General features: G+C 42.8%; 1 protein-coding gene across 1 annotated transcript in view; it reads left to right on the forward strand.

Moving 5' to 3' along the window:
* CCNA2 (cyclin A2) overlaps window positions 1-16,006 on the forward strand; it is a 1,007,636-nt gene that overhangs the window by 596,780 nt on the left and 394,850 nt on the right. Inside the window, exon 4 of the mRNA XM_044061531.1 lies at window positions 15,727-15,950. Coding sequence (XP_043917466.1) covers window positions 15,727-15,950 — 224 coding nt within the window. The remainder of the gene's footprint in view (window positions 1-15,726; window positions 15,951-16,006) is intronic.

The following is a 16,006-nucleotide window of genomic DNA, read 5'->3' on the forward strand; positions in this document are numbered from 1 at the left end:
TTCTGGTAAGTACTAGTTATACATGTGATGATCACCCATATTCTCCATAGGTCTGTGCTATGGGGTAGGGTTGCAAGATGAAAGCCTTTTCTTACACAAAAACATCCAGGCCTGGCTAACATCCAGGCCTGGCTAAAATAGCATGTGGGAAAATGTGTTATCGTCTGAGACAAAGGTTGAACTCTCTGGCCACAATTCCAAAAGGTACGTTTGGCACAAAAACACTAAGCATCACCAAAAGAACACTCCCCATGGTGAAGCATGGTGGTAGCAGTGTCATGCTTTGGGGTTGCTTTTCAGCTGGGACTGGGACTTTAGTCAAGGTGGAGTGAATTATGAACAGTTCCAAATACCAGTCACTTTTGGCCCAAAACCTCCAGGTGTCTGTTAGAAAGTTGAAGATGAGGGATTTCCTTGCAACGCAACAATGACCTCAAGCATACATCTTAATCAAATGAATGACTTCACCAGAAGAAAATTGGTTTTGGAATGGCCCAGCCAGAGCCCAGACCTAAATCCAGTAGAAAATCTGTGGGGTGACCTGAAGACGGCTGTGCACAAGAGATGCCCTCTCAATCTGACCGATTTGGAGCACTTTTGCAAGGAAGTGGCAAATATTGCTAAGTCAAGATGTGCCATGCTGATGGTCTACCCAAGAAGTCTGCTGTAATTAAATCAAAAGGTGCTTCAAGTATTTAAGGGTGCGCACACTTATGCAACCAGCTTATTGTACATTTTTTATTTCATATTTTTCCCCTGACAGATTTGTTTGTTTTTTCAATTGAATAGTACAGGTTATGGGTCACATTAAAGGTGTGTAAAGTTTTGAAATTATTGTGGTCTCATTTCTTTATCACAAAAACCTGGCATTTTAGCTGCGGTGTAAACTTTTTTGTATCCACTGTACCTCTGAACCCATTTTCTGCTATTCAGCTTCAGAAGACTATCATGTTGCTCAAGCCCTTTTGAGAGTTCTTGTGGAATAGTTTTAACTACAAATTTTCACTCCTACTTAATTCCATTCTCGTCTATCTCCCTTGTTCGTTTTTCTCATGTTTCTTTGCGGTTAGATTTCTTCTCTGGAGTACTTCAGACTAGTGACAAGTGGAGTACCCCAGGGTTCAGTCCTGGGACCTCTCCTGTTTGGTATCTACTTTGAAGTACAGACTAACGCAGGCCTTTGTCTAACAAAGTTTGCAGCTGACTACAGACTAGGAGCTAGAGTCCCCAAATGATGTGGACATTCTACAGAAGGGCCTCACAGATGCCTGGTGTCAGAGCCATGGCCCCAAGCTCAATGCAAAAAAGTGCATAGTCATCCCCTTTGGTAAAAAACTCTGTACCCCTGAACTACCACATAGGTGGCAGTCTACTTAAAGCTGAATGTGTGATAAGAGACCTTGGGACCCAGGTGGACAGTAGTATTTCCTTTGATAATCACATCCCCCACAGTAGCCAGGAAATCCCTCCTACATGGCACACCTAATCACAAAACTGTTCTCATCCAGGACAAAGGACATTGCTCCCCTCTACTCAACACTCAGACCCATTATAGAGTACAACACCCCTTTTGCAATGCACCTCACAAGACCTCTGCAGCAGCTGGAAAGGCCACAGAAGTACCCCAAAGGGGATTACTGTCCTCAGATATCCTACACTGTCTCAAACTCCAGCTTTACTCTGTAGCATATTGCCTACTCTGAGGTGATCGCTGCCAAACATATAAAGCTATGTCAAACCCAGAGCTGTTGGACATGCTACACCTAAAGAAATCCCAATCCCTCAGAGCTACAGGCTCTAGGTACCTAAACCTTTTCACCAATGCACCCCAGGGATCAGTTCTGTGGCTGCTCGACAGAGGCACAGGAAAATAACTTTCTTGGGTGGCGTAAGCCAGGGAACCTTGTTGGCTAGGCATACTTGTGCCCTTGGGCCGATAGCCTAGTACCTACCTAATGAGTGCAATTGCTGGTATGCCACTCTTTAAAATTTCAATTCTAAAACCTCTACTCGTGGAGCAAGTCTTGTAGTACAATTGTTTACAGGAGTTTCCTTTTTCTCTTTATATTAAAAAAAAAAAAAAAAAAAAGGCTGCTTTATTTTACTTTCTGATTTGGTTTAGTTGTGCCAGTGGATGACGAGCGTACTTTTTTTCTTAAATGCATCACTTATGGGCATAAAATCGTAACATCCCAAACTCTGATGCTCACAGGGAATGTGTGTATTGTTTGGGAGCTGCATATTTGGATGCAGATTGTTCTGTTTGCCCTGGGTTTAATTCCAGGGCTCTGACAGGAGCAAACTGGTATTTAAGGGCCTTCCTTCTGCTACTTTGATAACTGGGGTCAAAGAAATTTGATAAGGGGAAAGCTAGACTCTGTTCCCAAAGAGAATCGTGCAAGAGGTCACCAATCACGCATCCTCTTTGGCTCCTTTGGAGCAGCCAGTAAGATATAAAAAATGGATCCAGCCACCACGGTTCTAACTACAAAAGCACCCTGGATCTGATCATGTCTCCTGCCTGATCTGGTCACTTTACGGCTCACTTCACCCTTTGAGGGGACCCCCCCCCCCAAATAGGCATTCAAGACCTCTGCCCTCCATTTTTGTCTTTCTGAAGTTTATCTGAGGTTAAAGTGCATAGGATAAAATTCTTCGGAGCTCCGGTCCAGATTGGAGGTACTTCTAGCTCAGATTGCACTGGCTCAGTGAGCTGACCTTTGTCTAATTTTCCCCTTTCTCGCCTCTGACCCGAACCACTGTTTCAGAGCCTTTGGATCAAAGACCCCTGGAGGTGTCATCAGATCCCAAGACCGTCTGTTCTTGGACACCAGTAACTTGAGTTATCTGGCCCCCCTCAGTTTTTTGGGGCCAGAGGACTCAAAGCCAAAGCATCAGCACTGGATCCTGGGGACTCTGAATATCGGAGCAGTTTCTGCCCCTTGGGGCTTCACTACTGGACAGCTATGGTCGGACTCCTTGGGTGGAGTGCTTCTGGAAGTTGAAGGAGCTGGTTTGAATTCTTTGCCGTTGACTTCAGTTTTCCCCCAGGCACTCTGTCTTCGAGGTTGTGGAGAAGGCCTTTTACTGGAGAGGACATCCTGCCACCTTTGATCAGACTGGTCTATATTAGATGCACGACCGCTTAAATGTTCGAATTTCTAAAGGTCAACGTTTAGAGATTGAACAGTTAAGTGGTCGAATTTTTACAAAAATTAAAATATACACAACACGAAAAAATAACTAAAGGGTTTAAGCTGGGGGTTCAAGCCCCCCTGCACCCCCCACACCCCACTACAATATGCCAACTCAGAGTGCGCTACAGTGTAGGGAAAGGGAAATTTCCCATTTCTGCACTGTAGTTAACTGAAGTGCGATCTGAGCTGGTATATTTAACTAGTGGGGGGAGCAGGGGGGCTTGCCCCCCCCTGCCTAAACCCTTTCTACATTTGTTTTATTTACGTTTTTACTATTTCAAACGTTTAAATGTTTGATCTGTAAAGGTCGACCTTTACAGATTCGAACATTTAAGCGTTCATTGTAGTAATATAGACGCGATCAGACAACTATACCTCTATACTTTGCTCTGAGCCTTGTTCATCCATTCCACTGGGATAACGAGCTTGATAGTCTCCAGTCATTCTCCTCAGGACATCCTCATCTCTTCTGATAACTTCCCCAGACCCATCCCACTGAGCATGTCCCTCAGAAGATATGTAAAAGGAGACTTCTAGATTCTCCTTGCTTCTCTTGTATGCTGATTTCGATTAAGGGGAGGGGTTCCCATGTCTCCACCTGAAGATCTTTTTCTTTTGGAGACATTCTAGAAGAAAGGTGGCTTTTCTTCTGATACCTCTTCCCAGGAGGAATCTGTGTACCTGGAGGCTTTTAGGTCTGGCTTGGTTACTGTTTGGGGGACTCTTGGCTGACTAATTTGTATATCTCGTTTCTTGCCAGGCATGGAAGGAACTGGATAACTGTGGAGTTTCTCTAAATGTGCAGATAAAATTTTAGCTCCCTGCAAGGACATGGGACAATGGCGCAAGGAGGTCCTGGTTGATGTCATGGCTGTGGCGGTAGCCAACAAAAGACCTTATGTAACAGAGCTGTCCATTCCCCTGACAGGGAGTCCATGCTCTTGGACAGATTTGGTAAGTAAATGTACTCTTCAGTGACCTTTGCTCTGCAGTCTTGAAATTACCTGGCACATTTTATAGAATTACAAAGATGACTAAAACTTTCTAAATCTTTCTGGCTCCATATCTGCTGACCACCAAAATGGTCTCCTTGCAACTGACCATCCTCCAGTTTTTTTTAATGCAGCAAACTGAGGTCTCCCAAGCGGCTGAAAGTACCCTACAGATGGCAGGTTCAGACATGACCATTAGGAGACATGCCTGGATGTGACTGATTTTGTGGAGCCCTTTAAGTCTTCATCATTTCTCCCTTTGGGTCTTCCTTGTTTGGCCCCAAAATGGACATGCTCTCCTGATACAAATAAGTGGAAATACCCTGCCTGCAGTAGGCATACATTTTTCTTTCCTTCAAAGGCCCTTCTCTAGGAATCAATGGGGGGGAGGTAGAATGTGGTTCTGTAAATCCCAGTGTCCTTTACAAGACTAAGGATATGGAGTCCCCAACCCCCTGCCTCTGGGAAAACTGAAGACATTGCCCCTGCAGCAGATATGTCTTGCAGAACCAGGGATTCCTTCTCAGACAAGTCCTACCAGTGCTGCTGGAAGGTGATTGATGCCTCTGGAGGCAATTGGGGGGGGGGGGCATTTGTTTCTGTAGCAGAGGCTGGCTGTCCATAAAATTCCTGGGTGCAGAGAATATCTAGGTTATATCATACCATTTTGCAAAATTCCCCCTCCAAGAAGGAAAATCCCTGTTCCACCCAATCAAAGGGAAGCAGCAGCAGTAGAAAAGCTGCTAGAAAGTCATCCAGAAGGTCCTCCCAGTTCAGAGTATCTGGGATCTATAAGAGTCTGTGTCGGACAGGAGACTTGAGACCTATCCTGAATCTTAGCCAATTAAACCAGTTCATGCAATATTAAAGGTTCTGGATGGTTATGGTTCAGTCCATTCTGCCTCTACTGCAAAAGGATGTAGTACTTGAATAGTACACCTCTTGAAGGTCTGTTGCATCAAAATGAACACTATCTGCTCTTCTGGCTGAGAGCTAGTAATCCGTTCAGAACACTGTCCTTTGGTCTCACTACAGCCCCCAGGTTTTTCAAATGCATGCTGCTGGTAGCTTCTCATTTCAGTCTGATTGGAATTCAGCGTTTCCATACCTAGACTAACTCCTACCTGCCCTAACCAGCCATCTGCTCCTTGCAGGCAAGGGGCTCCTTACTCCAGTTGTACTTCCATATAGACATTAGTCAATTACAGCAAATCACAACTCACACCTACAGTTTGGAGTTCATGAGTGCTCGTCAGGACACAGCCTGTCTTCTCTAATCCAGACTCCCAGATCCAAGGTCAGGAAAGTAATGCAAAATTTCCCTTTCAGCATTACTAATTTTACAAGCTTTGGGATTCATGGCAGCTGCTATTACCTTTGTTTCTCTAGCCAGGTTTCACATGAATTCTTTAGTGGACACTCAGTTTAGTGGTCCATTCTTTAGCATCTTTTAACCACCCCAGTGAAGATCTCACAAGCATGCAAAAGGTATCTTTGGATTCATTCGAACTAATTCTCTGAAGTCAGTTTTTGTTCCCCTGTCCACAGTCATGGTGACAGCCTCCCAACTAGTGTTGGGGGGGGGGTGCACCACTTGGGGGAGGGGAAGTCCAAGGCAGTGGTCCCCCGAAGAGGTCAAGATTGGGTATCTATGTCATGAAAATGAGCAGTCTAGCATTGTAGGCCTTTCAAAAAATCCCCCCCCCCTAAAACTATTGTTCAAACCAATGTCTGTGATCTGGTACTTTAGCAAATGGGGGGGGGGTTGCATTCTTTGCTTTGTCAAAGCAACGAGTTTGATAGTGTTTTGTAATAGCAATGGACATTCTGGGGAAAGCCAGTATGATTGTGGACTGACTAAGCAGGTCAGTTCTGATGTCTTGCAAGTAGTCTCGATACCAAAGTAGTGGAAAGAATAATCTGTAATGGGGCCAGCCATGTTGCAACCTATTTGCTTCTCCCCTATAGTGCAGCAGGTTCTTTGCCCTGATTCCACCAATGGGGGGGGGGGGGTCCAAACAGATGTAGTCCACAGCTGACCTTGTGGTCATTACACTTACCTACAGTTACCTCTCATTCCCAGATTTCTACAGAAATCATTCCGGTTAGAGCTCAGTTATTCTCCTTGCCCTCATTTAGTTACCCTTCATCTGGCCTCACCACCTACATCCACCTTGGATACTGGATCCAGCTCCAGACCAGTCACCTAGCAGGGATGAAATAACTGTGAGATCACCATCTTGAGGAAGGGGCAGCAAACTGAGGGTTTGAGGAATGAAGCATCATGTGAGGAGTTTGAGGCTTGGATTGTATGTCTAGAAATGGCTGGCTTGGATCAGAGGACAGATCCAAAGACCCATTTGTGATGCACAATGAATTTGGACAACAGATACCAAGGTTATGGTAAGTACATAACTTCTAATTTCAGTGCCACTGATTCTCTGATCAAATGTGGACTCCTCAATTGTCCATTCATGAGATTGTTTATAAACCAGCCAGCACCTTTAGGTTGCACCCCTTGTTTAATTCTTTTTTTTTAATTTAGAACACGGAAGGATGGTTGAAGATTTTTATTGATTCAATGCAGTTGTCTGGATTAACTAATAGATGGGCCTGGAGCAGCTACCATTCCTGTCTCCTGAGCCACGCTGTTCTACATGTCTATCAAGCTTTTCTCTTGGCCACATTTTGTGGCTCCGATTCCTCTAAAGCCCATTCCACCAGTTTTGATGTCAATGCTTGCTGCTCGCCTGTTAGCTATGGTTCTCTGCTCTTCCACTGGAGCTAGGCGTGCTGTGTTCAGCAAGCCCTTCAATACTGGCTTAATTTTATTTTTGAAACTGACCCTATTGGCATGTTCCTTTTCCTTGCTCCCACAGGGTTTGGGAGTTTATTGGTTAGTTGCCCTCTTCAATGCTGAGATTTTCTTTCCTAGTTTCTGTTGGAGTGCTATTTCGTGCAGTCTTAAGTTATTTGCTATGGCTGAAACTCAAGCTTTTCACTGCATGGCATCCTTCAGTCCTCTAGCCTTGGGTCCTGATGCTTTTGGTCCAGAGATTCAGTACAATATGGCAAGTGAAACAAGGGAAGTTGATTAGTCTGCTAAAAAAGGAAGATTTAGACAGATTGCCGTGAGTGATTACAAATGAAATAGCCAAGGCTGCTGCAAATGGATCCAGTTCTTCAGCACCTTCAGACTGGTTGTAGCAGACCTGTTTAGGTTTTTGATCACCTTATGACTACAAACTCCCTGATTCCGCCTTTGCCCTGAGGACTTGCTTAACTGTTCTCCTTGGAAGCAGCTGACCTTGCCTGTCACTACAGGTCAGCCTGGTTTGCCTCCACTATGACTTGAGGTGGGCAATACCAGGAGTTACCAAGTTGCTTTGTGCACCCTAGCAGTCTCCAGTGTTGGATATCCTGCCTTGTGTCTTGCAAGAAAGCCATCCATTTGGACCAGAGAGCAGAGTTCACCCCAGGGTTTTGGTGCTACAAAGGCCAGAGACATTAGGCCCATTGTAAACATGGTCTAAACACCTTTGTGCAGAAAGGTGTTTTTTTCTGTGGTTGCTTCAGTCCTGTTAACTAAAGGAGATGGGATGTGCTCTGTAGACATTTTAGTCCATAATAGCTCTAAATCTACAAGGAGCCATGATGATGTCTCTGGACAACTGGCTCCTAGTTGATTTCTCAGTGTTTCATGGAGTCCCTAGTGTTAGTGCCTGAGCATTATATAAAATTTTGAACAGTGGCTCAGCTAGTATTTGTAGACCTACTGGCCTACACAGCCATGCTGCACATTGGCAATGTGGGGGGGGGGGGGGGGGTGTTGTCCAGAGTATAACTTTGTCCATGGTTTTTCAGTATCTCAAGGTCCTAAGCCTTGTCTGCCACTTCCACTGATCCATATATCACTTCAGTGGACCTTGCAGAATCAGCAGGTCACAGGATGTAGATGTAATGTAGCCCAAGCTGCACTTGAGTGGAATGTGCAAACACCTGCTGTGGTGGTTGGATTCATTGGATGCTTCATTTCCCTTCTTATGAAGACTTCATCTAAGGTAAATGGTACCCCACGGTGAGCGGTATTGCAGACATGAATTTTTGAGCTGGTTGTTTAGGCAGAGTAAATTTATCTGTGTATCCCTGATCATTTTCCAGGGCAGTCTGAGCATAATGCTCTCTAAAAACCTTCTTGCATGGCTTTCCATTTTTATTGTACTGACCTTTTGATTATACAAACTAACTTGTGTTGTCTTTAATCAGGCTATTCATTTCCCTGTACTCTTCAGTATATCAGGCTATTCATTTCCCTGTACTCTTCAGTATACCACCCTAAAGGAGCATCTTTGTGCATTAGTCGTTTTTGGATGGACAAATCCCAAAGCATTTGTAGCCCTACCCTTTTAATCCTAGATTTTTGGGTGAGGTTTCTAAGGATATTTTGTAGGTGCATGTCCCTGTCTGCTTCAGATTTCTTTCCTGAAACTGTTCCTGTGTCCACCTTGGGCTGCGGCTGCTTCATCTCCCCTCATTCAGGAATATCTGTAGACACAAGCTACTCTGAGCACCTTTCCCAGCAATTATAAACTGGGTTTGGGTAACTGGTCTAGAACCACCTTTGTAGGCACAATGGGGTTTACTTTCCTAGGACCACCTGTTTAAGAGAAGCTGTCCTACAGCTTGAGGATAGATCCACTCACAAATGGCAGTGTTACGTATTTGCCTTAACGAAACCCTATGCCCCTACACAACTATGCTTAGATAACTGGATGGATCACCATCCTTCATTTTGGGGTGTGTTGTGGATTTCTTGCTTGTTTACCCACTACAAGGTTGCTTTCCATCTGGAAATGAGTCTGGTGTGTATTAAGGGATAGGTGGGAACTGTTGCAGCCCTGAAATTTGGAGTTTCAAGTAGTTCTAATGGCTTGGGGGCTTGGTCTTGGACATGGCTGATTCCCACTTCTGCAAAGTACTTTCTGAAGCATCAGCACTATGAATAGTAATGCTAGTTTATAGAGCTGAACTGCTTTTAGAGCACACTTCAGCACAATAAACCACTGGGAAGTCCAGGCCAAGATCCCCTCTACTTGCGTAGATGAACATGTTTGCTGGATATCATTAATAAGAATTACTTTATTAGAAGAAATTACTTTGTTTTAATGTGTGCTTTTTTTTAAACTAACTTTACTGAAAGCAATTTTGAAGAGCTGACTTGCCTTTATCTTCCTAGTGAGTTGATGCTATAGGATTAGCCTAAAAGATACAGCATTCAGGGCATAATCTGCCTATGCACTTGAGTTTGGCACCTTAAATGGTTCCAGCCTACAGAGTTTCTTAATCGGATTTTCAATGCCAATGAGACTTAATATACTGCTTTTCCTGCCACAGATTATAAAGGCCTTACCATTTTTCTGTCACATTGTTGCAGCTAGGAAGTTATCCAGTCTGCATGACCTAGCCTAGATAGTACTGATTCTTTAACATTTGCTGTTTGTCACCACCCACTTTTTGCATCCTAACACTGTTGCAGAGGTAAGTGAAGTGCTGTAAAACTCTCCTAAAGTGAAGGAAATCCTTATAAGGAACAGTAATGCAACTTTATTACAATACAAACCATAGTCAAAAACCTTTCCAAAGCAAACTTCAAACTACTTGCATCAGAAGTGGAAAGCTTCACTATTCCCTTGCAGAAGGATAATGATATCCAGGATGCAGAATCCTACACCAAGGCACTCTATATGCATCTTCAGGATTGCATGGACCGTGCTATCCCAAATAAAACCAAAACTCCTTCCTCAAGCAAGAAGAAACCAGTCTGGTGGACCCTGGCCATAAGCAAACTTTACAATAAAAGGAGGAGACTTATACAAAAAAGGCCAAATCTCAAGTAGAAAAATCATCCCTGATCAGCATTTGTAAGAAATTGAGGGCCCTCATTAAGTCAACTAAAGCTAATTTTGAAAAGAAAGTTGCCAAGGATAACCATAAGGCCTTCTATGGCTACGTCAAAAACCTAAATGGCAACGCTCAGGTCTTTTCTGAGCTAGTACAAAATGGAACAAAATAAACTGACCCTTCTGACATTGCCAACATCTTGGCTGACAGGTTCAGTGCAAATTCCCACCACCATCACCACCACCACCTACAGGGCCTATTACCATTCTAGGAGATTGTGTAAGTCCAATTATTATGGATACGTTGGTTAACAAGGCTCTATCTAAAGCTAAAAACACTGCCTCCATGGGACCAGATGGTGTCCCAGGCTGTCATACGCGAGCTCCAAAAGGAATTAACCCCGCATCTTAATACCCTGTTCAGTCTCAGCCTCTCCACGGGATATGTGCCCATAGAATGGTGCACGGCAATGGTGGTCCTGCTACACAAGGGTGGGGCCACAACTGACCCTGGGAACTACCGACCAATAAGCCTGACCAGTCTGATCTGTAAGGCTATGGAGCGAATCATTATGGAACTCATAAATGGAGAGATTGGGAACCTCCAGTCGCTGGACCCCACACAGTTAGGCTTCAAGGGCCGATCATGCCTCCTGAACCTGGTGGATTTCTTTGAGACAGTCACTCAGGCTATAGATAAGGGAAAGGATGTACACACTGCTTACCTTGACCTTGCTAAAGCATTTGACACCATTCCCCATTCGGGTATTGATAAGCTCACCAGCCTGGGCATAAACCCTTACGTCACAAGATGGATCGCAAACTGGCTCTGACAGATCCCATAAAGTAAGAGTAGTGGGATCTATGTCCGAATCCAGACCAGTAACGAGTGGTGTGCCTCAAGGCTCTGTCTTGGCACCCCTCCTGTTTGGCATATACTTCTCAGAAGTACAGGCAAGCACGGAAGGGCTGTGGCTGACTGTTTGTGGACGACTGCAAACTGGGTGCTATAATAGTCTCTGGCCGACATGGAGATCCTCCAGAAGGGCCTAAATGAGACTGATGAATGATGTCAAGCTAAATGCAAAAAAATACGTAGTAATCCCCTTTCGAAGAAACAGAGTACCCGCAAACTACAACATAGGAGGTAATCCCCTGAAATCTGAAAAAATAAGGGATCTAGGGACCCAAGTAGATGGTCGGCTTTCCTTTGATAACCATGTTGCCAAAGTGGTTAGAAAATCCTTCTGTGACCCATCTGATCATGAAAGGGTTCGCATCAAGATCTAAGGATGTAATGGTGCCCCCTCTACTCTTCCCTCATCAGACCCATTATTGAGTACAATGCACCAATTGGAATGTACCTGGCTAGACCTCTCCAGCAGCTGGAGAGACCACAAAGGTACCTAACCAAGAGGATTACTGGCCTCAAACAGTTGCCCTATGCAGCATGATTGAAAAAGCTAAGACTGTTCTCTGTTGCATACCGCTTTCTCAGAGGCGATCTCTGTCTAACGTACAGAGCCATGTCCAACCCAGAATTGTTGAACATGCTCTATCTTAGCAAAACCAAATCTACTCTAGCTACACGCTCTAGGGGTATAAACCTCAACACAACAATGAATAGAACATGCTGGAGGGATAGATTCCCTTCGCAGAGACTTCCCTTACTATGGAACAGGGTCCCGATAAGACAGAGCCCCTCACTATTCCTCAAGAGGAACCTTGAGTGGATGGGTAACAAAGTTCACACTGGGGATCACACCGACAGCACTTCTAGATAGAGGCCAAGGGTACTAGCTGCTAGTACAAGGGTCTAGGGAACTACTAAAGGGGTGGTGAATACCACACAATGTGGCTGGGCTAATATATGCCTTTGGGCAGATAGCCCAGTACCAACCTATGAACCTATACCAACAACCTATGAACCTATACCAATTAAGTCCTTGAATGTGGAGTCCTATATTTTCTTTGCCAATGGTTCTAAATGTATAGCAAGTAAAGGGAAACAGGACACCCCTGCCTGGTTCCTGTGTTCAGACGCAACTTATCAGAGAAACCTTCCCCCTTTAATTATTATCTCCAATTCTTAATATCCTTATTAATCTTATTGTATCGGGGAATGCTAATGCTTACATTTCCACCTCATAAAATCCCACCTTTCTCTGTTACCACCCACCAATAGTGGTATTTTCTTCTGCTTTTCTCTGGATCATCGTTCTGTTAAATGTTTACCCCCTCCACAAAAGCACATTAATCCTTCAGTTTTGGCAACACCTTTGTCAACTGTTAGACATAAACACTAGTCATGGTTTAAAATTAAATTTGGGCCTCTATGAAGGTGGGTCTAGGCTTTTTAAAATGTTAAACAAAACCTTTCAGATTTTCTCATTTCACTGCTAGCTTCCAAATTTCCACATGAATGCCATCTATTTCTGTATGTTGATTGTACGTCACTGTTCTCATCTTCTGCCTTAACCTGCTAATTGCAGAGCCTCATCTTTCTAAACTTGGAATAATTAAGTCTTAAATATTTGTTTGTGCTATCAATGTTCACCAGTTTAAGGTATTACACATCTATGATCCTACACATGGCAGTGGCAGCAGTTAAAACAGCAACAGCTTCATGCAGATATGATGGGAGCCTTTGCTAACTTGTATGATGTGAATATGCTGGAGAAAGACTGAAATGGTTTCCCTAAGAGGTGGGCTCTCCTAATGTTCTGTGCAACTGTGATGTCACTGTCTATGGAGAGCTTTGATAATAGCTGTGCCTGCAGTGTGCTGTTGCTCCTACATGTACCATATTCTCTTCACACAATCACTTTTCTGTCCCATCTTGCCAGAACAGCCATTGCCAAAGTTCTTATCTTGAACATGAGCTCCAAATACTTGCTACTACATATAAGAGAAAATATTGGCATGCTCTAGGCTCTCTAGCAGCATTTGCTTATTTCATTACAAACTCACTTTCCTGTGAGCATCTGTCACTCTAGAAAAGCCAAATGGTTACTCATAAGACAAAGATCTAACCCACGTTTAGGATCCCAACGCTACAAACTATTCCAGCTGCACACCTACTCCCTTTGCAGCTAGACTTCATGAAGAAAATATCAAACCTCCCGAGACACTACTCAAAAGCTAATGGCTCTATCTCTAGAGCCAAACTCCACAGCACTGCACATGCTGTCTCTTCTACTCCTTTGGCAAGCTCTCCCCATCGACAATAAGGAAATCGACTTCAAATTCAAAATGCAATTCAAAGTACTTCAAAGTCAAATGCTTCTGCTTCAGCACAGGACATAACACCAACTTATCCTTTCAGAGCCTCTCTCCTCCAAGATTCATTGAAAATAGACCTAGTTTAGAAACTAATGTATATATTGTACGTTATAGTTGAAGGTTGGGCATTGAGTTGGCACCTTGGCATTTTGTAAAAATCTACTGCCAATCAGCAGACCGGAGTTCCGCTGTGGTGACCCCTTACCAGGAAAAAGCCGAAAAACAAAACATACTCTGACAAGTCCCAACAGCAGAATCCACACACTCAGTTTAATAAAATCCACCCACTGAATAAACTTTTAAGCGCTTTTCGTCTGCCGAATAGCAAACTTCAGAAATATATAATACAAAATTTCGATTTGGGTTTTTTCGTTTATTGGTGTTCTTGTTTACAACATAACCTGTGGATTATAAAGAACTTTGTACACATCTATCTGAATCCAGGAGTTTAAAGGCGCTGGACCTGCAAGGGTGGTTTTTTCACCAGTTTGTTTTTTGTGTTTTGAATTTTTAGCAACTTCAGAAATCAGTACACAATATAAATCATTTAAATAGTCACTAGAACCAAAAAACACAGGATAATTAAATCATTAACTATTTAAAGATCCATAACCATAAAAACCAGTTGAGTGAATAATAATTACACTAAGTCAAAATCTGAAACCATAAATAAAAAATACTAATCACTTTTTTAAAAATAGGAACATAACTATTTATACTTATAACAAGACCTTAATACAGGCATTTTACCTCTGTAAACTCTTCAGTTTAAGAATACTACTAATGGAATTTTTCTCATTTAAACCAGGGACATTACTTGCATCCAATTTAATTTGCCATTTTAGTTCTAACTCTTCCAGTTTGAGTAAAAGGACCCCCTCTAATATTGTACTTAACCTTGTCAATAGCCAAGAATTTAAACTTATGGTTCGTGTTTAAGTGAATATGCTTAGCCCGGGCATTATCAAGCTTGTTACGGCTTATCGCGTACAGGTGTTCATGCATCCTATCTCTGAGCTTACGCTCAGTTTTGCCTACATGGTTATGTATCTTTAAATAGTTAATGATTTAATTATCCCGCGTTTTTTTTGGTTCTAGTGACTAAATGATTTATATCGTGTATTGATTATTTCTGAAGTAGTATGCTATTCGGCAGACAAAGTGCTTAAGTTTATTCATTGTGTGGATTTTATTAAACTGAGTGTGCAGATTCTGCTGCTGCCAAGTTTCTATATACTCTGATAGTACATTGTGTGCTTGTTCACTGGAATGTGTGCTGTTTTTCTATGTAATCAGTCTGAACTATTCTGCTTGCATTTCTGTATTTGTTTCTCCCTGGTTGAGCCTGAAATTGGTCATTATTGATCAGTGCACTACCTTGGTAAACACAAACTGAATATGTTGAAATGCTGTCATTGTTTTCCTTTGAAATATTGTAGTCCTACAAAAACACATTAAATGCAGGTAGCTGTTTATCTAGCAAGTTTCTGATTTGCAGGGAGGTCAAACTTAAGGACTACATAGCTGAACAGTCTACTCTTCAGTATTAAACTACATAAATGGGGACCATATGGCTTTAACCAGCTTATTGTAAGTACAGATTAGAATTCAATGCACAGGGCATGTTTCTCTGCCCATCTAAGTGACTTGGGCAGGAGGAGACATTTCTTTGAACTATGCCATATCAACCAAATTGTAAGACCAAGTTAATGACAGGCAGCCCCTATGACAGCCATTTGGGGGTATAAGAAATTTAAATTGCTTCAGAACTAAGTGCATAGAATATCTATTAAAATGTTTACAGTTTAAAGTAGTTTAAAAAAAAAAAAAAACTACTGTTAGACTTGCATTACAGTTTGCAAAATGAATACTGAAAACAGGAGCTGCTGGGCTCTTGTGCAGGAGAAAGGCTGGATTGCAACCAGACTGCCTCTGTTCAACTGGCAAGTTCAATACTTAAGAAGCTGACTGAAGGGAGGATAGAAAGGGGCAGCAGGATTTTCCCAGCTTGCCTATCAGAAAGTGTGCATGTATGCAGGGATTTCTACCTTGGTGATGCTGGGGAGTGCATTCCATGTTTACAAATGAATGCAACAAACAGATGTTCTGCTGTAATGTCCTATAGCAGGTTAAACTGTAAAGGCATATAAATTAACTATGACCACAAGTATTGTCCTACACTGGAGCAGGAATAACTTGGTATTTATAATCGGAGTAGCAGCCGATCTCCAATTAAGCAAAAAAAATCACAGTTTAGGGTGTGAGCTTTTTTTCTCAATTTGACTATGAAATGGTACTGTCATGCTTGAGGCTGTATGGTGCGTAGTGATGAAATAAAGCATTTATTCTTTACAGGTGAAGTGCAAGCCTAAGGCAGGCTATATGAAGAAACAGCAAGATATAACAAACAGCATGAGAGCTATTCTTGTTGACTGGCTAGTAGAGGTTGGCGAAGAGTACAAACTTTCCACAGAGACTTTATATCTGTCTGTCAACTACATAGACAGGTTCCTGTCATCAATGTCTGTACTCCGAGGAAAGCTCCAGCTGGTTGGGACTGCTGCTATGTTTGTTGCTTCGTAAGTACATTAAAACCTAATCTTGCAAAACCTCAAGCATTGTCAATTTGGATATG

This window comes from Protopterus annectens, chromosome 2.part0, assembly GCF_019279795.1.
Source record: "Protopterus annectens isolate FY-2018-M chromosome 2.part0, PAN1.0, whole genome shotgun sequence".
Classification (NCBI taxonomy): Eukaryota; Metazoa; Chordata; order Ceratodontiformes; family Protopteridae; genus Protopterus; species Protopterus annectens.